The sequence below is a fragment of the Chelmon rostratus genome, chromosome 19, assembly GCF_017976325.1.
Source record: "Chelmon rostratus isolate fCheRos1 chromosome 19, fCheRos1.pri, whole genome shotgun sequence".
NCBI classification, from domain to species: domain Eukaryota; kingdom Metazoa; phylum Chordata; class Actinopteri; order Chaetodontiformes; family Chaetodontidae; genus Chelmon; species Chelmon rostratus.
In genome coordinates, this window is record NC_055676.1 from 23,519,915 (window position 1) to 23,541,225 (window position 21,311).

At 48.3% G+C, this 21,311-nt stretch overlaps 1 protein-coding gene across 1 annotated transcript in view; it reads right to left on the reverse strand.

Annotated features, from left to right (window-relative positions):
- Positions 1-9,521: 9,521 nt before the first annotated feature.
- The window catches only part of gfra2b (GDNF family receptor alpha 2b), a 92,427-nt gene continuing 80,637 nt past the window's right edge, over positions 9,522-21,311 (reverse strand). The window contains exons 10-11 of the mRNA XM_041960724.1: positions 10,980-11,027; positions 9,522-9,665 (exon numbers count right to left, since the gene is read on the reverse strand). Coding sequence (XP_041816658.1) covers positions 9,522-9,665; positions 10,980-11,027 — 192 coding nt within the window. The remainder of the gene's footprint in view (positions 9,666-10,979; positions 11,028-21,311) is intronic.

Genomic DNA, 21,311 nt, shown 5'->3' on the forward strand with positions numbered 1-21,311 from the left:
TCACCTCCTTCCCGTCTAGGTGCTATTTCCAACCTTTTAATCCCCCCTGCCACCTCTCACTTCCTCCCTTCCAATTTCACAGTGTCAACAGCAGCCTGGTGTGTCGCAACACAAACACACGTCCTCAAAGGTAAAACACACCAACGATAGACCTGCAGAGTGATAACCTGCTCATTAGACGTGAAATTTAAAATCACTTGATTTCGAGGTCGTCACAGATCAAAAGCTCTGGTCAAGTGGAAACTTTGGCCTGAAGGTGGCGCTACAGGTCAGAATTGAATCTCCAGTGATATTTCAATGTCATGTGTGTGAAGTCCAGCCTGCAGGTGGCTTGAACACGTCCATCTTTTCACTAAACTTCCTGGAGTTTGAAGGATTTCCAGCTTTCCTGAACACATAGAATCCAGCAGACCCTCAGAAAAGGTTTCGGGTCCGGGTCCTCATTTAATCGTCTCAGGTTTAACGTGGACAAAACTTGATTCCTCGACATCCATCGACTAGCAGGACATAAATCTTTGCTTCAGGACATTCAGCATGCCTTCATGTGTCTGTGTGATACGTGTGTTTGAGCAGTCCTGCAGGAGGTTTATCACTTCTTCATTCTGCACGTTAGCATTCCGGCGGCTGCCTGCGATTGGCTCGTCTCACCGCGTGGAACACAGATGGACGGACTGAACCGTCGGACTGAGCATTAATGAGCCGCTGAAGAAGGACGTTTAAATATTCTCTCTCCTCGCCTGCCGTGTTGCTCTCCTCCTTCTGAATCCTGTCTGCACCTCTGCCCTCCCTCTCTCTCTCTCGTTTCATAATCACACCCCCCCACACACACACTTGTTGCTATAGTGACAGGCAGAGAAAGAGTGTCCCTTTAGTCACAGACATTACATACATACCGTTACCAGCGCGTCTTACACAATCGCCTCTTTCGCTGCATTTGTCTTTAAAGGACGGTTCCACCAACACCAAGCTCCAGACCCCCTTTAAGGCCCCTGAAAACCTACACACACACATATCATGTACACCTCCCATATTTACTCCAAATGTGTGTAAGTATAGAAACTGTGTCTGCGACCACGTCTCCTATAAAATATTCTGTCACAGAGGAGGTTTGGTGTGGAGGTGGATTCTCAGCAGCACAGACAGAATGATCATAGACATACTACTGAAATACTACAGGAAAACTGCAGGGCAACTACTTAAATACTACAGGAAAACTGCAGGGCAACTGCAGGAATACTGCAGGAATACTACAGGAATACTACAGAGCAACTGCAGGAAAACTGCAGGGCAACTACAGGAATACTACAGGAAAACTGTAGGAATACTATACGAAAACTACAGGAAAACTACAAGAAACTGCAGGAATACTACAGGAATACTCCAGGAATACAACAGGAATACTGCAGGGATACTGCAGGAAAACTACAGGAATACTACAGGAGAACTGCAGGAAAACTACAGGAATCCTACAGGAAAACTGCAGGAATACTATACGTAAACTATAGGAATACTACAAGAAAACTGCAGGAATACTACAGGAATACCACAGGAAAACTGCAGGAATGCTATACGAAAAGTACAGGAATACTACAAGAAAACTGCAGGAATACTACAGGAATACTACAGGAATACTACAGGAAAACTGCAGGAAAACTGCAGGGCAACTACAGGAATACTACAGGAAAACTGCAGGAAAACTGTAGAGCAACTGCAGGAATACTGCAGGAATGCTACAGGAAAACTACAGGAAAACTGCAGGAATACTACAGGAAAACTGCAGGAATACTACAGGAATACTACAGGAATACGGCAGGAATACTGCAGGAATACTACAGGAATACTGCAGGCAGTGGTGTGTCTATATGATCCTCTCACTCTTCTGTGACCTTGATCGTGAAGGCGACTCTCCACTTCCACTTCCTGGTGTGATCAGGCCACGAGTGACGACTGTCCTGAGTGTGATACTACAGAGTCATGTATGATCCCACAGACAGCACGCACAAGAGTGTGACTGCAGAGGCACGCTGATGTTTTAAACTGGGACCTGCCTCTTCCACATACACATACACACACACACACACACACATTAACATGGTTAAATATGTCGCAGCTAAAGGCTACGAGTCGGGCTGCAGGGCTCAGGTAGTCACTTCATGAGTCAGTGGGCAGATCTTTACCTCTATTTTCACACAAATTTAAACTTCATTATTCTGATTGGAGGTGGTTTGTCGGTGTGTCAGCTCTCGTTAAGCACAGCCCAGACTCCCCCCCACCCCCGCAGCCACGCCCGCACTCACCTCACCTCATCTGGTGGCTGATTATGGCCTCTTCCCCGGTCCCTCTCCAGCCACCCTGTCCTGACGGAAACGAGGTGGAGCAGTAACTCTGTCGCTGCGAGCCCATCTGACATGAATCATTACAGTAAACGTCCCACACAGTTAGACTCTCACCTCGCTCACCGCCAGCCTGCTGTGTGCAGTGAAGACGAGGGCAGAGCGAGGAAAAGCAAAACACAAGAACAGAAACAAAAAGGAAAAGAGGAGATCTCTCCATCTTTTACTGAGAGTCGCAGAAGGGAAAATGTTTTAGATGGATGGAAAAAGCAAAGAAGAGAGACGGTGAGATGCTTATTATTTTTAGTTATCGACATATTTGTATTTGTATTTCATCGTCTCCAGGTGGTCCTCAGAGAAACACCTGAACCACATGAGAACTCTTCAGTTCGTAATCCTCCTGCTTCTTCTATAAAACAGATTAAAACAACATAATCAACACTGACACTGGAATTCTGAGAGGAAAAGGCAGAATTTAGACACAAACTAAAGCTATAAACACTCATAAATGAATAAAAATAACAGACAAAAACCGTACAAGGGACTCTGACGTGAGCATGTTGGATTGTTTTGTTCTGTTTCACTTCAGGTTTTCTGGGTCTTTAACTTTTAATTCGGCTCTGATGGGAAAAAGTTAATGATCAATTTAATGAAGCTGTCACACCGCGGTGAGGTTGTCTCGTTTTGGGTTTGTTGTCTTGTCATTTCCTGTTTTATTTTGAAGGTCTCCTCTCGTGTCAGAGCACTTGCCCTTCCTCATGGGTCACCTGTGCGTCCGCCCCGATCACCTGTTGTCTCCACCTGTTCCTCGTTACCCTCCACGTGTTAAATAGTCGGCGTCCCCCTTGTCTTGTGCCAGAGTGTCTTTGTCCTTTGGTCGATTCACCCGTGCTTCCCTTGTCTACCGCCACAGCCACAGTATCGTTGGCTTCGTGTTTATTGATCCTCTTTGTGAGTGTTCTTGTAAGTTCTATAGTCTAGTTTTGTTATATTGTTCTCGCTAGTTTTAGCCGATTTGGAGCGATTTTTGTTACTTTATTGTGTTTATAATCCTGTTAATATAGTTCTAGAATAAGTTTCATAGCCACTTTGATTTCACTCTGTGAAGAGATCTCTGAACCGTGTGAAATAAATCTGTGGAACTTGCGATCTCTGCATCTGAGTCCTCACTCACAGTGTCGGCCTGACAGAAGCTACATTGTTTAAATAGTGTTTGTGTTCGACTTCCTGTTAGAGAGACAGCAGAAAGACAAAGTGAGTCAGGAGAGAGTGATCGGCAGGATGGACGGAGAGGTTCAAACAGGTTGATCACAGAAATGAAGATGTGAAGGAGGACGAAGCAGATGTGACGGAGACAGATGGAGAGAGTCAGATTTCACACGACCTGCTATCAGTGTCGTCTGAATCCAACTGAGAGAGTAAGAGCTGGGATTAGGCAGAGCGAGGCTGAGGAGGAGAGGAAGAGGAGTGAGAGGAGTGACAGAGCTGTGTGAAACAGAGAGATAAGAGCTGTGAAACACACACACACACACACATACCAGCACACACACACACACGCACACACACATACGCACACTCACACACACACACACATACGCACACACACACACATACGCACACACACACACGCACACACACACACACGCACACACACATATGCACACTCACACACACACTCACACACACACACACACACTCACACACACACACGCACACACACACACACACGCACACACACACATACGCACACTCACACACACACACACACGCTCGGTCAGCAGATTGTTTTATTCACTGTATTTAATCGTCCGTTTGATGTCCGATGGTCGAAAGCGGCGCAGCCTGTCAACACGTCCCGCCGCCTGTCTTTCAGTGTGTCCACTAATCTGTGTGAGTTCACGCAGGTTTTAATCGGCGCGACAGCGTATCATCGTCTTCATCGGCGGCTCGTCTCCTGGCTGCTGCTCAGCGCTGATGACGGGACGGGACGCGAGCGGTCGAGTCAGAGGTCACGTTTTTAAAAGCCCCTCACTCGGCCCTCTGGGCACGCTGCTGGAGGAGGAAGCATCGCTCGAGGGCCCGACTTAAAGCAGAGCGGAGCCGAGAGAAGACAATAAGAGTCGAATCTGACAAAAACACATAAAGAGTAAAGAGTAAAGAAAATATCTGTGACTGTAACAGACAGACAAAGGTGGAGTGTCAGTACTGTCAGTACTACTGAAGTAAAAGATCTGAGTTCCATAAAGAGAACAAACACAAGTGTGTCTCTCATCACTGGCTGCTCGCTGGCTAATTTGTTTAAAATGTCATAATTAAAGCCAATTAAGGCAAAACTTCTATTCTAAGCATCTATGAGCCCGGAGGTGAAGCGGGAGCTGAATAATCGCTGGATGCTCGGTGGATGACAGGCCCGCTGTCAGAGTCTGAGTCTCTGATCTGTGAGCCGGATGAGCACAGTGACGAACCGCTGCGGCGACTTGTCACCAGACGTTTGTTCATGCCATCTGTGTGATAGCTGTGATAGCAGAAGAAGACAGTCATCTGAGTCTCCCAGGGGGCACTTTAGCACGCGTTTTAGCGTCCAAGAGGGCACTTTAGGCGCGTTTTGGTTCCCAAGAGGGCACTTTAGGCGCGTTTTGGTTCCCAAGAGGGCACTTTAGGCGCGTTTTGGCATCCAAGAGGGCACTTTAGCACGTGTTTTGGTTCCCAAGAGGGCACTTTAGCATGCATTTTGGAGTCCAAGAGGGCACTTTAGAGCACGTTTTGGCTCCCAGGGGGCACTTTAGTGCGCGTTTTTCAAAAACTGGGCCACGGGGGGGGCGGTCTTCTTCCGTGAGCTTGACTTGCATCTTGTCGCCTGCTGGCTGAGAGTGCGCCCTCTGCTGGCACCCTAATTTGGTGGCACCTGATTTTGACCACCCACCTGCAGGAGAACACGACCCTTCAGCGCGCTTCATCCTGCACTGCCGAGGGTCAGCGGGAGTCGTTGTGTGAACGGGGTCCTTACCTTTCTTTCCCCGCACATGATGCTGTCACAGCACACACAGGCAGGACACAGCTGTTGTTACAGATGTTACTTTTATTAGATCTCCAGACACATATTTCAGTTACACTGCTGTAGCGCTGTTAAAGTTTACAAAGATATCAGCAAATTTACAACCTCACTTTCACCTTTTTCCTCCACTCGTCTGCTCATTCTTCTTTCCCTCCACATCGGAACGCGTGAAGCCCCGCCAGCGGCCCCTACATGCTGCAATGCTCATTACAGCCACCAGTGTAATCGTTCAGGTCAGAAGAATATTCTGATCGTTTAGCTTTTCTTTAGGACATCACCAGTAGTTGGAATTTAAAATGGACAGTTTATCCTGAGGCGCTTCTCAACCGCTGATTTTGCATACGAAGTTATCACATTATGGCTTCAAAGAAACTGACTGACATCATCAAACTACATCACCGCTCAGAAACTAATGTAAATGTTCTCATTTGGCACAAATTACTTGAGGTGTTCCACAGGGATCAGCTGTTGGACCCTTTTATTTCCCTTCCATTAACGTCTGATCACTGAATCATTGGCTGCTGTTATTTTTGGCTGATGGTGGGGTCGGGGTCAGGGTTTGGTGCCCATCGATCAAACACGTCGTACTTCTTCATGCTGCTAAATTAATTCAGATAAATCAACCTGAGAGGGAAATTTTCTTGTTTGGCTAACTGAAACCTAGGGGGCCAATCCACCAAAGAGCCTGAGCAGAAGACTCGCGGCATCCTCACGTTAGAAATATCTTTTGTACAAAGCTGAAATTTGGCCTCAATATGATGTTTGAGGAAAGCTGGACCAGAGAAGCCTCATCACTCATCAGCTGTCACATTCGATCTTTACATTTCTTACATACAAGTGAAAATATTTGTTTTCTGGTGGAACCGGTCCAAACGGGAGGAGGAAACAAAAACATCCAGAGGGGACCACGAATATCTACAGCAACACTCACTGAAAAGCAGACAGAGATCCTGACTCGTGTCCAAACTTCGTATGCTAGCCAGCTGATGACGGAGGTGCAGCTATCCTCTGGGGACGATGAATATCTACAGCAAACGTCGTGGAAGTCCAACAGTTACAGTAGATGATTTGGTCACGTTAGCCAACTTGAGATTTTATCCAACAGGTGGTGCAAAGGTGCGTTTATTGAGTGTCGAAATGGAAGGGGTTCATTCTCTGGGGAGTATGAATGAGTCATTTTAGCTTTTTATGTTTCCGTCATGTGATCCTGCACAGGGTCGATCACTTTTATTCTTTTCATTTATAGAATGAAATTTAAAATTTAACTCGGTGATGGAGCGAGAGGAAACATTTCGATTTCTCCTTCGGGGGACAATGAACATCATAACGATCAATTGGGTTTGTTTAGCCTGGAGGTGGTGCTACAGCTGGGATTCATCCTCTGGGGCGCTTGGATCCTCCTGAACTGTGCTGAACTGAACAGAACGGCGGTCTGGTTTGGACGACCTCGCTCTGGACCAAAGCGTTGGACCTTGCGAGTCCTTTTCCCGGCCGCCAGCGGGGCAACAGTAATCACTCTCCACTTTCAAGTATGTAAGAAAGACAGTAAAGTAAGGCCACACCATAGTCACAGAAACTGATCTCTCTTTTACTTCCAGCTGATGGGGGGGGCAGGAGGTGACGAGCCACCCGACACCCTGACCTGGTCTTACAGAACGCCAGACCTGTGTTCGTGTTCCACATCCTGGTAACTTCTATGAAACATAAAAAACACCCCACAGAGTGGCCGGAGATAAACACACACACACACACACACACACACACACACACACACACAGGTTGATGGAAGCAAAAGAAGAGCATCATGACTGAATCCTACGTGTGAAACTGAATCTCTGCTGAACGCTTCACGTTGAACTGGGAATTTAGACCAGTAAAGATTTAACTCTTTACTGGAGTCTGACCAGTCTTGACTTTCTTTGACCACGAACCTGATTGGACAGAAGTCTGATTGATTCATGATCATCTTCCAACAATCGTAAATATGGATCCCAGTGCTAATCTTGACACAGCTGGGATGGAAAATTCGTGTTCGTGCACAGCTTCGTCATCATCACGGGAACAGACGAGAGTCCAGGTGTGAAGAATGCACGGGAGTCACGTTTCTACTGTTTGCAATCACGTATCAGATCGATGAATGATCGAGTATTGAACAGAAAGTCGTTTGTGTCTGTCTCAGACATCAATCACCACAGCAGGAGACCGGTCAGCGATCACTTACCTTAACAGGTGAACCCTGATTTGGGCTGCTTCCTGCACAGTTTGGCAGTGAGCTCAGTAGACTCAGGTCACGTCCCCTTTAACGTTCGACATGTCCTCCATGAGATCTGCTGCAGGTACCTTTTCAGTAACTGTGGTTTTGGGAAGGAGGAGCCTCTCCTGAATGGACAGCGTTCATGGAGGTTTAAAACTCTGATTGAGCTACTTGGTGTCACACCTGGCGACACTGAGGTTAGTAAAAAACTGTTAAATCCAAACTTAAACTACAGATTAAGTATGAGAACTGCTCAGACCAGTGGCGTGCAGAGACTTTTTGAAGGGCAGGGGCAGAAAGGAAAAAGAGGGCACATATAGCATGTCCTCGCCACTGAAGAGGGCACTTTAGCACGCGTTTTGGCGTCCAAGAGGGCACTTTAACACGCGTTTTGGCTCCCAGGGGGCACTTTAGAGCGCGTTTTGGCGTCCAAGAGGGCACTTTAGAGTGCGTTTTGGCGTCCAAGAGGGCACTTTAGAGTGCGTTTTGGCGTCAAAGAGGGCACTTTACCACGCGTTTTGGCGTCCAAGAGGGCACTTTAACACGTGATTTGGCTCCCAGGGGGCACTTTAGAGCGCGTTTTGGCGTCCAAGAGGGCACTTTAGCACGCGTTTTGGCGTCCAAGAGGGCACTTTAACACGCAATTTGGCTCCCAGGGGGCACTTTAGAGCGCGTTTTGGCGTCCAAGAGGGCACTTTAGAGTGCGTTTTGGCGTCCAAGAGGGCACTTTAGCGTGCGTTTTGGCTCCCAAGAGGGCACTTTAGCACGCCTTTTGGAGTCCAAGAGCCCGCGTTTTTAAAAAACTGGGCCACGAGGGGGGCGCCACTGGCTCAGACCCTATCGGAGGGGAAACCGACGCCCTTCGGAGTTGAGTTTAAAGTTTTGTTCAAAATGATCCTGTTCACGCTCATTTCTGTGTTTTTCTGGGGTTCGGGTCTACGAAGTCCACGAAGGTGACCGGCCTTTTACAAACCGAACTGCGATCACCGCTCACTCGCAGGGACTTTTTTCAGACCCGGCGACGCGATTTTCATAAAATGTGAGATCTCTCGCTCGTAGCTGCGTCTGAATCGCCGCGCCGGACGCCGCACGACAGAGCGTGATGTCAAGTCATCAGAAGGAAACGCTGCAGACGGACGGATGACCACGAACACGAGCGCGTTGATGAGCGGCCTCTTTTAGCTCGCTCGTGCACGACATCAACAACGTGGACGATTCAGAGGTGACGCAGTTTCACACGTCTGAGATCAGCTGCTCATAAGATCCTTACAGCCTTCCTTTGCTGCCACACACACTGAGCATCCACACACACTCCCCAACAGACACACACGTAAATAAAGACACACACCTGCTCACACAACTATACACCGACAGCATGTGAAATACACACGCTTCACTTTTTTCATATTCCACGTCAAATGAAGTTTGTACAGGATGTCGACAACAGAAAGCACACTGGTGTACAGCACGAGTGTTTGTGTCCGTGAGGGGACCCTGTTTGCCCGCTAACGAGGTGAGGGGGGAGTGTGTGTGTGTGTGTGTGTGTGTGTGTGTGTGTGCGGTATAGATTCTCGCCCCCACAGAGGTCCAGGGAGTGGAAGGATCTGCCCCAAATGTCGGGGCGTCTCTCTCTCTCTGCTGCTGATTTTAAGACTCGTTGTCCGAGTGTGTGTGTGTGTGTGTGTGTGTGGTTCTGTCCCTGTGTTTCCAGCCCAGCTGTCTCAGATCCAGAAAAGCTGGAGGGGGGGGGGAGTCAGAGCCAGAGCTGCACACAAAGCACACAAAACCCCTCCAGACACAGAGCATTGGAAACGAAGTCCGTGTGATCCAAAATCCCCCGAGTGTCTCTGTCTCTGGCTTTGTTGTCTCCCGCCCTCTCTCAGTCCAGCCTCTTCTTCTTCATCTTCCTCCATTCTGCTGCTTCATCGCCTGCGTGTGGCCGAGAGAGACGGCTCGTCTGAACGTCCTCGCTGTCCCTCCTCCGACGGCCGCCGTCGATGTTTGGACGCCCGTTGGTTGACATCTTCCCGCAGCGGAGGGCGGCGAGTCACTGTTGCCGTTTATGAGTGTGTGTGTGTGCGTGCGAGTGTGTGTGCGGGTGTGTGTGCAGTATGTGTGTGTGGGTTTGTGTTTATGAGACGAGGAGCAGAAACGCCGGCAGGACGGACGCGCACACGGTCACGGAGAGGCGGCGCGGGGGCGGAGCCGATTGCCGGCCGCTGCTCTTCGGCTCGCCGGAGTCCTGAGAGTCTATCGACCCCTGAGCCAACAGAGCCTGGAGGGGGGGGGGGGGGGGGGGGGGGGGGGGGGTGGAGTGATGGAGGGGTAAAAGCATCAGTGGAAAAGAAACACAACCGTTGCTCTGGTGCAGCGAACACGTGAAGGTGCGAGAAAAGTAACCCAGCAAACATTTGACGGGTGTTTTAATGCTGGGGAGGGAAACAAACTGCTTCCCGTGGTGCTCAGCAAACGGATGCTATCAAGTAAAGTTTGTGCATCTATGAGAATTATGTACCTCTGATCCTACCAGAGAGGAAAATCCTGGTTTATTTCGGAAGTCAGCACATTCAACCCCGACAGGAAGTGCAGAGAAATTTTCAAACTAAAACGCCCTGCGCAGACTGATTGTACATCAACAATAAACAGACAAAAAAATAAACCGTTTAACTATGAAGCCCTCTCAAAAATACACGCCTGGTGGGATCTCAGGTAGGATTTCCACCGTCCTCCACGTGGCTCCACCTCCCGCTTTACCTGCCGAGCTCATTTGGTCATTTTTCCTTCATATTTGTGCTTCATTTCTTTTTTTGTCTGTTTTAACAGCAACCAGTGCTCGTCTCTGCTTCTGTCAGTCACCTCAGGACCACGAGTCTGCCCCTCACACCAGCTGCTCCGTCCCTGCACCGTCTCCTGTCCGTCCAGACCTTCAGACTTCACTCTGGAGCGGCTGTTTCGAAGCCTTTCTGTGCAGAATTACAGGTCTGATGGTTCTGGAGGAGGTCTAACCCGTGCTGAACGTTCTAGTTAAAACGAGTCGAACTGAAAAAGCCAAAGCTTCGTGTTGTTGGCAGGACGTGTTTAACTCACACCTGCCCCCCCCCCCCTGCACATTAAATCCACACACAGTCTTCTCTGCTGGTCAGTCAGTAATGAGAAATCTGTTTCTATACATTCCTGTTATTTCCTCTCATATTTTTTGCCTCCAAACAAGAAGAAAAACACAAACTGCATGTCGGCGTCCATCAAATGGTTGCTGGGAAAACCCCCCCACAACAGATGAAGGATGACAGGGTGTGTGTGTGTGTTTGTGTGAGATGAAGATGGCGGAGCTGCTCACCTCCTCGCACTCAAACTCGTCGGAGGAGACGCACTTCTGACCTCCGTCCTGGAAGACAAGAACTCGTTAGCAGAGAGAAAGGAACGCGCTACCTGCTCCTCATCGTCGGCCCGCGAGGCGCCGCACGAGGACGAGGAACTCGTTAGACCAGGCTGCTTCTGACTGTCGGCCGTTCACAACGCTGTCTGTGATTGGCCGAACACGTAAACTCAGTAAATCAGCTACGACTGAACTTCTGTCCACATTTACACAAGAATGCCCGAAATGTGTTGCTCCGCCCATTTTACCCAGCATGCTTTGGGAGCTGAATCCTATAATAACAACGTTAATAACTAAAAGTATGTGCAGACAGAGAGCTGAGATGATCATTCGGCCATATTTATTGGACAAACTGCGGCAGAGTTGTGTCTCATAAAATGACAATGTGAGGACAACAGGAAGCGTCTCCATGGAAACTGTTCCATGCCTCACATCTGGGATGGAGAAGAAAGTCTCCTGATGTTCCAACATTCCAACAATTTCTGGTCCTCCCAGGGTGCATTGCAGTCAGAAACATCCAATCACAGAGCGTCACATTTAGCTTCAGTGAATTATTTCAGACTCTGGATGATTTCAGGAGCTGTGACGGTCTGTGCAGGTCCTCAGTCATCCAGGTCACCGTTATCCAACGAGGGTCCAATCCAGGCCTAGACTGGACCGTAGAAACCCGACAACTTTTAACAGATCGTTGTTCCAACACACAAAGACAGAAACCTCGACGCCTATCTGCAGTTCAAAGCAGCGAGGATGCAAAACACAAGGCTCAACACCAGTGGCGTGCACAGAGGGGGGGCAGGGGGGGCGACCACCCCCCCTCGTGGCCCAATTGTTGAAAAACGCGTGCTAAAGTGCCACCTTGGAGCCAAAACGCGCGCTAAAGTACCCTCTTGGACACCAAAATGCGCGCTTAAGTGCCCCCTGGGAGTAAAAACGCGCATTAAAGTGCCCCCTGGGAGCCATACGCGTGCTAAAGTGCCCCCTGGGGTCCAAAACGCGCATTAAAGTGCCCTCTTGGGGCCAAAACACGTGCTAAAGTGCCCTCTTGGACGCCAAAACGCGTGCTCGAGTGAAGTCCTTTTCGCCCCTGCCCTTCAAAAAGTCTGTGCACGCCACTGCTCAACACTGGACGGCCGACCACTCAGGTCCAGACTCAGCTCACCTCCGCCAACTTCAACACACCTGGCCTCAGGTGAGTCTAACGACTACCGCTACAGCCAGAAACCACCCAGGTGGCATCAATGACCTTGATGACCCACAGAGGTTAAAAACCTGAGACTCCTGAGTCAGTCAGAACTGAAGCTTCTTGGTTTAGAGGTGAAATCTTTTTAAGTCCAGCTGACTCTGATTCAACCCCGCTTGACTGACACCTCTCAGCAACAGCAGCAAAGGCTCATGGGTAATGTGCTATTTAGAGCTTTGTCAGAATGACAGAAAAACTCAAGACTCCTGAGGAGAGAGGCTGAAATAATTAAAAGTGACGGCTGTCACATAAATCTATATGATCGTCATCCAGCAGAGTCTCTATACGTTTATTCTGAGTGACATCATTAGAGAGGAAGTTCAGAGAGAAACCCAGCACGTCTCCGCCGAGGACGCCGCGGCTGTCTCACAGAGACCAGCGAGCCTCGCCGTCATTCAAATGCAGAGCAATAATATCAACGTGAACAAAGACACACACACACACAGCATGACTTATCTCCGTTCTCCATCAGCCTCTTTGTCAGCCCCCTCATTAGCATATCTCCTCCCGGTACCTGGGTGGGAGAGCCAATCAGATCTTATCGGTCGACGGAGCGAAGAAAGCTCTTTTCAGTGACGGGAAATCATCAAGAACAGGAAGAGAAGCTGGAAACGCCGCACGCCGGATCATTATCGTTTCCTCCAAAACACACGTCCACAAATCTGCATCCGTGCGCGAGCGGCAGGTTGTCACGGCGATCATTAACCCGCGCGGGTGAATCATTATCATATTGACTGTTGCCGCAGTAACCTCCGCTGACACCGAACGCCTCTGCAGATCCGTTTCCTGTAAACCGACTGCTCAGCGCTCAGATTTGGGAAAATGGTAGAAATCAGGAGAGAGATTGACGGCAGCGTGCACGAGGCGGCGCGCAGCGTCCAGAGGGACGCGGCGTCTCGCATCATATCTCTGTCTCTATCTGTCTGGTCGCACATGAAACTCCATCCCTGCTGCTGTGGGAGCTTCACGTTTACTGGAAGCACGCAGGCGGATATTCCAGGCATTCAGAAACGGTTTTTGAGTGCCGGCAGATAGCGGCCTGCAGGTGCTGCTTCACGGACCTGATGGAGGGCTGGTGGGGGGGGGTTCAGGGTGGAGGTTAAACTGTATGCAGGAGTAGTCATTAAAGTGGGTCGCGGAGCCTTTTTCTGAGGTTGTTCTTGTTTTCGCAGACTTCACGTAGCTCCTGGAGTCAAAGGTTTGCTTCCTAGCAGCTGCCAGCTGCGAGCTTCTCTCTTCGTCTTTCTCCACTTTTCTCCTCCTCCTCCTCCTCCTCCTCCTCCTCTCTTTTCACTCCTCTCCTCTGGACCATCTCCCTCCCTCCGGGGACCTTCTCTCTCCTGGCTGCTGGTGCCTCATCCAGATGTTTGGCTCTGGATCATCGTCCTCCAGGAGATTCAGCCTCCCCCTTCTCCCCCAGTCTGTCTGTCTCTGTCTGTCTCTGTCTGTCTGTCTCCCCCTCTGCATGTCTCTCTGTCTGTCTCCCCCCTCTGCATGTCTCTCTGTCTGTCTCTGTGTGTGGTCTGCCCTCCTTCCAGGTGATTTCCATGATGAAGAGGAGGTCATGTGATGCAGGTTCTACCTGTGTGAGGCTTCTCAGCAGCCTGCTGGATCCACACTGTTCTCTACACACATCTGTGTTTTTCTCATCAGTGTTTGTGTATATTCTGGTGGTGGGGGGGTCAGGTTTTCTTCAGTATCACAGTGATCCATGGGTACAAACAGGAGCTGCTAACAGATAATTCAGCAGACGGTTAATGGAGACAAAATGTGAAAGAAAACCCACAGCTAACGTTAACTCACTGTCTCCATAGCAACGTGTACTTCCTGTTTACAGCCCAAAATGAACAGGAAGATGATTTCCCCCCAAATAAAAGCGAGAAAAATCATTTTAAAATCCACAAATATTAACTCAAAACCATTTGGCTGCAGGCGAGCATGTGCCAACCCCTCCGTCTCCGCCGGGTCGGCCACGTCAGCTGAACGGAGGACGGCCAAATGTCCAAAACCCCCCGCAGTGGATCGAGGCTCCGTCCCCGTACTACCGGGACGTCCGCAGGCTCGACCCCGAGGCACGGCCGAGTTCAGAGAAGCATCACAGTGAGCCGACAGGAGACACGAGCTGACGGAGGGGGAAGAGGGTTTTTCAGTTTTCTCATCAGCTCTCTCTCTCATGTTGTCATGACAGCGTTTTAAGCTCAATGATTGGATGTTGCCAAAATGCACCTTGGGAGTCGTAGTTAACTTCTACTTTGACTGTTTGTATGCACGCAGGCTTTTGCGCAGGTGATCCGACCTGCAGAGTTTCATGCCGATGGTGAAATTCGATCCTCCACCTCGAGTCACGTCATGTTGTTCACGCAAAGTCAACTCCAGAGACAGGAAGGACGCACCAGAACCAGGGCCCCGGAATAGCGGTGCAGCACCTAGTAGTGGTTTTGGTCTCTTATATTCTATATGCTTCTACACAAGCCCGTCAACAGGGGGGGGCAACCGGGTATGTTGTCCCGGGCCTCAGGACCATAGGGGCCCCTGAATGACCCTTAATTTATTTTACTTTACATTCACATATTTCTTTTTAATTAAATCATTGCCTGAAGAATTAAATATTATTTTCTACTCAACATATACTTAAAAACTTAAACGTATTAAATATTTCAAATATATATATATATATACATCCCTACCCCCCGTCTTAGCAGAGAATGGTTTGACCCCACTCTGGCGCACTTAAGGCTACGCTACATACGAGCCCTGAAGCGGGAAATTTACGTAAATCTGTCATTGTTATAAACTCTAAACATGCTGGGGGGGCCCTATGATGGTCTCTTTTCCCGGGGCCCCAGCAAGTCTGTTGACAGCCCTGCTTCTATATATACATATTATATCTTTAGAATTTATTATGAATATGAACGACTTGAGTAACTTAATCTCTGCAACAAAAATATAAAATAGTGAAGAACAGTCCCGTCATGTGTTGGCGCTCTATAATTCATGCTTTAAATCTCTTACATAATGGATAAGCATTTCGACTGGCCTTTGACCTCCAGCCTTACACCTCCTCCCTGTACATAATGGATGGGGTTCCACTTTGCCTGGATGCAGACAGGATGATGCTAATGTGTGCGAAGGTCAGTCCGCACGCTCCTCGTCCTCAGTTTCCAATAAATACGAGACAAAACCGGAGCGTTTTATTGGTGTTCGGCCTTCAGGAGCAGTGAAATGAGGAGAACTGGTTTCCAGGCTGTCAGGAGGTTGTGATGCTTTGGTTTAGCTTCATTATTTTACCCAAAGAAACGTGTTGAAATACACCTACACCTGCCTTCTTCTAACTGAAGACAGCACTCTGATTCTGGACAGTGATGATGTTTTTCAGCTTTCTTCTTTTTGTTATTTACAGTTGTTAGTTAATTTAAACACAAGATACTTGTGCTCAAAAAGAGGATTCATTCTCAGTGAAGAACCTTGGAGCTCTAATCTGCCTCTATACCTGCCAAAGAGCAGTGATTCCTAACACGTCTCTGGGGGTCATCAGGTGGAAACCTCCCTTCAACAGTGTTTCGCCTACTTAGTCCCACTACACCTCCAGGAGGTTAGGCAGTGAACTCCGGCGTCCCAGAGTCACCCCCCCTAGTGCCAGTTCACACTGCTCCTACACAATCCAAACAGCACCGCCACGTTCAACTGACCCAGAGATGCTCCAGGTAGTGGCCAGTACCGATGCTACCATTTAACTATTGCTAATGCTACTGCTAACCACTAGGAAGAACAGAAGAAGACAATACAGTTCCGATGCTACCATTTAGCTAATGTTATGTGCTAACCGCTACCTGCTAAGAGGAACAAAAGAAGACAATAACGCTAGATTCACCTATACTGTTAATGTTAATTGCTAGCTACCAATACTAACTGCTAAGATACTATCATACTCTCACCGCTTTAGCTATTGTTAGCTGCTACAATGCTACCACAGGCCTAGATGCCACATGTAACTGCCGATTGCCACACTACCATCATCTACCCCTGCCTCTCACCAACTGCACCAAGAAAAAGCGGGGTGGGAATACAAACCCTGGTTCGGGTAGGGGATAGAAAATAAAGAGGTAGAGTCAAAAGATGAAAGTAGGGATTGGATACAGACCCTTGTTCGGGTAGGGGGTGGAAAATTTAGAAGGTGCTGAAGGTGGAGGCCTAAACCACAGACTAGATTTAACAGCCTCTTCTAACATTTCCTTCAAGAAGCAGCAAACCCTACCATTTCCTTCAAAAAGCAAACAGAGCAGGAAAACAAACCCTAACATTTCCTTCAAGAAGCAGACAAAACAGGAAAACAACCAAAAAGATCAAAAAACAAGCCAACTCTGTGTCTTACCACGCAAACTCACCTGAACAGGCCGCATGGTCCCAAAGAGAGACTCTAGCTGGCCACACCCCCACCTTATCTAAACTTCCTGGTTCTCTTCCTATTGGCAGAGCGAGAAGATGGGGCGGGGAAAGCAGAGCAGAGGAGAGGTGTCTTGTTCAGACTTTAACCTCTTCTCTTGCCGGGTTAGGCATGCATGTCCTCTGCCTGCCCCCCCACTGTCCCTATTTCACCCCCCAACTACTATTATTTCTCCTGATCCATATCCACTGACTAGACCTAGCAGCCTCATCTGACATCTCCCTCACTGTCTTTCTTAAATTTTGCCCATGCACTCCCAGCTCCCTCAACAGTGAAACAGCTGACCCTGCAACAAAACCTCTACACCCCACTTCAACCGGACAGACCCTGGTCTTCCATCCCCTCTGCTCAGATTCTGTCTTTAAATCTGCATACTTAGTCTTCTTCCTTTCATAAGCTGCCTCCACTGAATTTTCCCAAGGGACTGTTAACTCAATAAAATACACAGTCTTTTTACTCATGGACCATAAGACAATGTCTGGCCTCAGATTACTATAAACTATTTCCTGGGGCACAACTAGCTGTCCTCCCAAGTCGACCTGCATTTGCCAATCATCAGCCCCTACCAGGCAGCCACCTCCCTGCTTTCTCCCTGACTTAGCAGCTTTATTTTTCTCCCCCTCTCGAACAAACTGCACATCTAACCTCTCCTTTCTAGAACTTCCAGAATTCACCTGCTTCCTTCTCTCCTCAATGCCTGCGGCTAAGCTTCTCAGCACCTGATTATGCCGCCATGTATACCGGCCTTGTGATAAGCTAATTCTACAACCTGACAAAATGTGCTTTAAACTTGCTGTACCTGAGCAGAGTGGGCACGATTGATCGCCCTGTACCCAGAGACTTAGGTTCTGCGGGGTTGGCAACACATCGTATGTCGCCCCTATCAGAAATTTAATACGGCCTTCCTCCATATTCCACAGGTCCCTCCAACTAAGTTTCCTCTTCTCAACACCTTCCCAATTCAACCATTGTCCCTGTTTGGCTTGACCAACTGCTTTTGCCCCTCTTAACAACTCCTCCTGCCTACGCACCTGTTCCACTACAAGCTTTCTTTTCTCCTTTAGACCTGCTTTATTCCACACTGGTTTGCCTGGGCCAAGCCCCAAGCCTCCCCGGCCAAATTGAACATTTCCTACTATTTCTGCATGCCTAAGAGCTGCCTCTGCCTCCTGCACTGCTGCCCTTGGGTTCCATTTCCTCCCCCAGAAGGATTCGGAACCACATTGCTAACTAACATGTCCTTACTCCCAGATAATAAAAGTTCTGTCCTAACCTTAGTGCATTTAAACTCCTCTGTTAGACTGGATACTGGCAGCTGAAGCATTCCTTTCCCATACAAAGCTACATTGCTTAAGCACCTGGGAGCACCCAACCATTTTCTAATATAAGAGCTAACTAGCCTTTCCATTCTCTCTGCTACAGATAATGGGACTTCATATACTGACATTGGCCACATTAACCTAGGATACAAGCCAAACTGCAAGCACCACAACCTCAGTTTTCCTGGGAGCCCTGATTTATCTATTCTCTCCAGCCCTTCTGCAACATCCTTTCTAAATTGCACAACCTGTTCAACATCATTCAGGTCCACATTGTACCACCGTCCTAGACTCTTAACTGATTTCTCCCTAATTGTTGGGATTTCCTCACCATCTATAGCAAACTTTCTATCACTTACTTTCCCTCTGTATATTGAAATACTCCTTGACTTACTAGGCTTAATCTTCATACTAGCCCACTTGAGATTCTGATTGACTTTATCTAACAACCTCCTTGTACATGGCACTGTTGAAGTTAGCAGTGTCATATCATCCATATAAGCCCTAATTGGTGGAAGACGCATTCCATTCTGCCGTCTCTCTCCACCTACGACCCACTTGGAAGCCCTAATAATTACCTCCATAGCCATTGTGAAAGCTAGCGGGGACACTGTACATCCTGCCATAATACCAACCTCCAATCTTTGCCAGCCTGTTGTGAGCTCTGCGATACTTGCACACAGTCTGATGTCTTGGAAATATGCTTTCACCAAGTTAACAACTATCTCCGGCACTTTAAAGTAGTCAAAGGAACTCCAAATAAGGTTATGTGGCACTGACCCAAACGCATTAGCCAGATCTAAAAATACAACATTCAAGTCTCTTTTCTCCCTCTTAGCTGTCTGAATCTGATGCCAAATCATGCTAGTATGCTCTAAGCATCCCGCAAATCCTGGTATCTCTGCTTTTTGCACTGTCGTATCTATCATACCATTCCTTTCTAAGTATTTAGCCAGCCTCTGTGCTACGATACTAAAGAAAATCTTTCCCTCAACATTTAGGAGAGAAATCATCCGAAACTGGCTAAGGTCCGATGACTCCTTCTCCTTAGGGATGAAGACACCTCCTGCCCTGCGCCATGCTCTTGGAATACTTTGTTTCTCCCAAACTATTCTCAGGTATCTCCATAGTGTCCTTAAGATGCCAGGTGCACTCTTATAGACACGGTAGGGGACTCCATTAGGCCCTGGGGCCGAAGAAGCCTTTGCACGCCTAACCACCTCCACCACTTCTCTCCACCTAGGTGGGCTCACATCCATCTCCTGCTCCACTTCCCCTAATGGTGGCATGTCAGGTGGAAGACCTATGTTCCTATTCTCCTTTGAATCTGAATACGTCGACTTCAAATACTGTTCAATCTCTGATTTCGTTGCCTTAAGTTGCCCTCCTTTTTCTTGATTAAACAAGCCTTTCACAAAATTAAAGGGGTTCCTAAAAAATGCTGACCTTGCACGTTCCTTCTTCTTTCTCTTCTCCCTAAGGTGTTCTGCCCTTCTGAGTACTGCTAACCTGCTTCTCAGTTCCTCCTGCAACACCTTAATTCCCTCCCTTTCTTCTTCTGTCGCCTTCCTCCACTGCTTTCTTAACTGCCTCCTTTCCTTTACTAACTTCTCTATTTCTCTTTGCCGCCTAGACTTGCCGACCTGCACCCTCTCGCCTTTCCTTTTGACAAGCACCCCAAATCTCTCTCGACCATAGGAGTAGATCACATCTCCAATTTTATCCAATTTCTCCACTACATCTCCTCTAAGCCTGCTTAATATGACTGATAAATCTCTATCAACTGCCTCCCACTCTTTGCTATCATTAGCCCTCGGCCACTTAACTCTAGCTTTCTGCTCCATGCTTCTCTCCTTGGCTGGCCTGTTGCCCTCAACACCAACTGCATCCCCTCTCCGTACCTCCTCCTCTCCAGGGATCGTGTTACTGATATCCTGCGAACTGTGGTTTTCTACCTGTCGCTGGACTTCATCCGACTGATTCGACTGACTTCTCAAGAAATACTGGTCGATGCGGCCACTCTGCCCTTCCACCGCTAAACACTTCCTCCTTCCCTGATGAGTTCTAAGGCCTCGGATTGATGTTATTTTCTGCCAGCCACATGGGCAAACTTGAAGCTTCTTATCCTCTGCTGCACAACTTTTGCTCTCCTTAGTTGCCTTCCCTGTCACCTGAGTACTGCTACCTCTGGCCCTAAGAGATGGGTCCGTGCCCCCATCCCTCACTGAGTCATGTATTCAAGGCATAGTCATATCCGTTTTCCTGTTCGTTACCATGCAATCCACCTGTGAGTCATCTTCCACCCCTGCTCTCGCTGACTCTTGGGGTATTTTCCTTATATTGGTTGTAGCTAAGTCTGGTTGTAGCAAGGTTAAGGCATGCCACTGCTGCCATGGGTTGCTAGCCCATACCAGCACCTGTGGGGTCTTTTCCCTCCTGTCAGCTGTCTTTCCAAGCAGTCACATGGTCTTTCCCATGTTGTCAGCTGCTCTATTCACAACAGTCACTAGCCAAGCTAGTGGTGAGTTAATTTAAACACAAGATACTTGTGCTCAAAAAGAGGATTCATTCTCAGTGAAGAACCTTGGAGCTCTAATCTGCCTCTATACCTGCCAAAGAGCAGTGATTCCTAACACGTCTCTGGGGGTCATCAGGTGGAAACCTCCCTTCAACAGTGTTTCGCCTACTTAGTCCCACTACACCTCCAGGAGGTTAGGCAGTGAACTCCGGCGTCCCAGAGTCACCCCCCCTAGTGCCAGTTCACACTGCTCCTACACAATCCAAACAGCACCGCCACGTTCAACTGACCCAGAGATGCTCCAGGTAGTGGCCAGTACCGATGCTACCATTTAACTATTGCTAATGCTACTGCTAACCACTAGGAAGAACAGAAGAAGACAATACAGTTCCGATGCTACCATTTAGCTAATGTTATGTGCTAACCGCTACCTGCTAAGAGGAACAAAAGAAGACAATAACGCTAGATTCACCTATACTGTTAATGTTAATTGCTAGCTACCAATACTAACTGCTAAGATACTATCATACTCTCACCGCTTTAGCTATTGTTAGCTGCTACAATGCTACCACAGGCCTAGATGCCACATGTAACTGCCGATTGCCACACTACCATCATCTACCCCTGCCTCTCACCAACTGCACCAAGAAAAAGCGGGGTGGGAATACAAACCCTGGTTCGGGTAGGGGATAGAAAATAAAGAGGTAGAGTCAAAAGATGAAAGTAGGGATTGGATACAGACCCTTGTTCGGGTAGGGGGTGGAAAATTTAG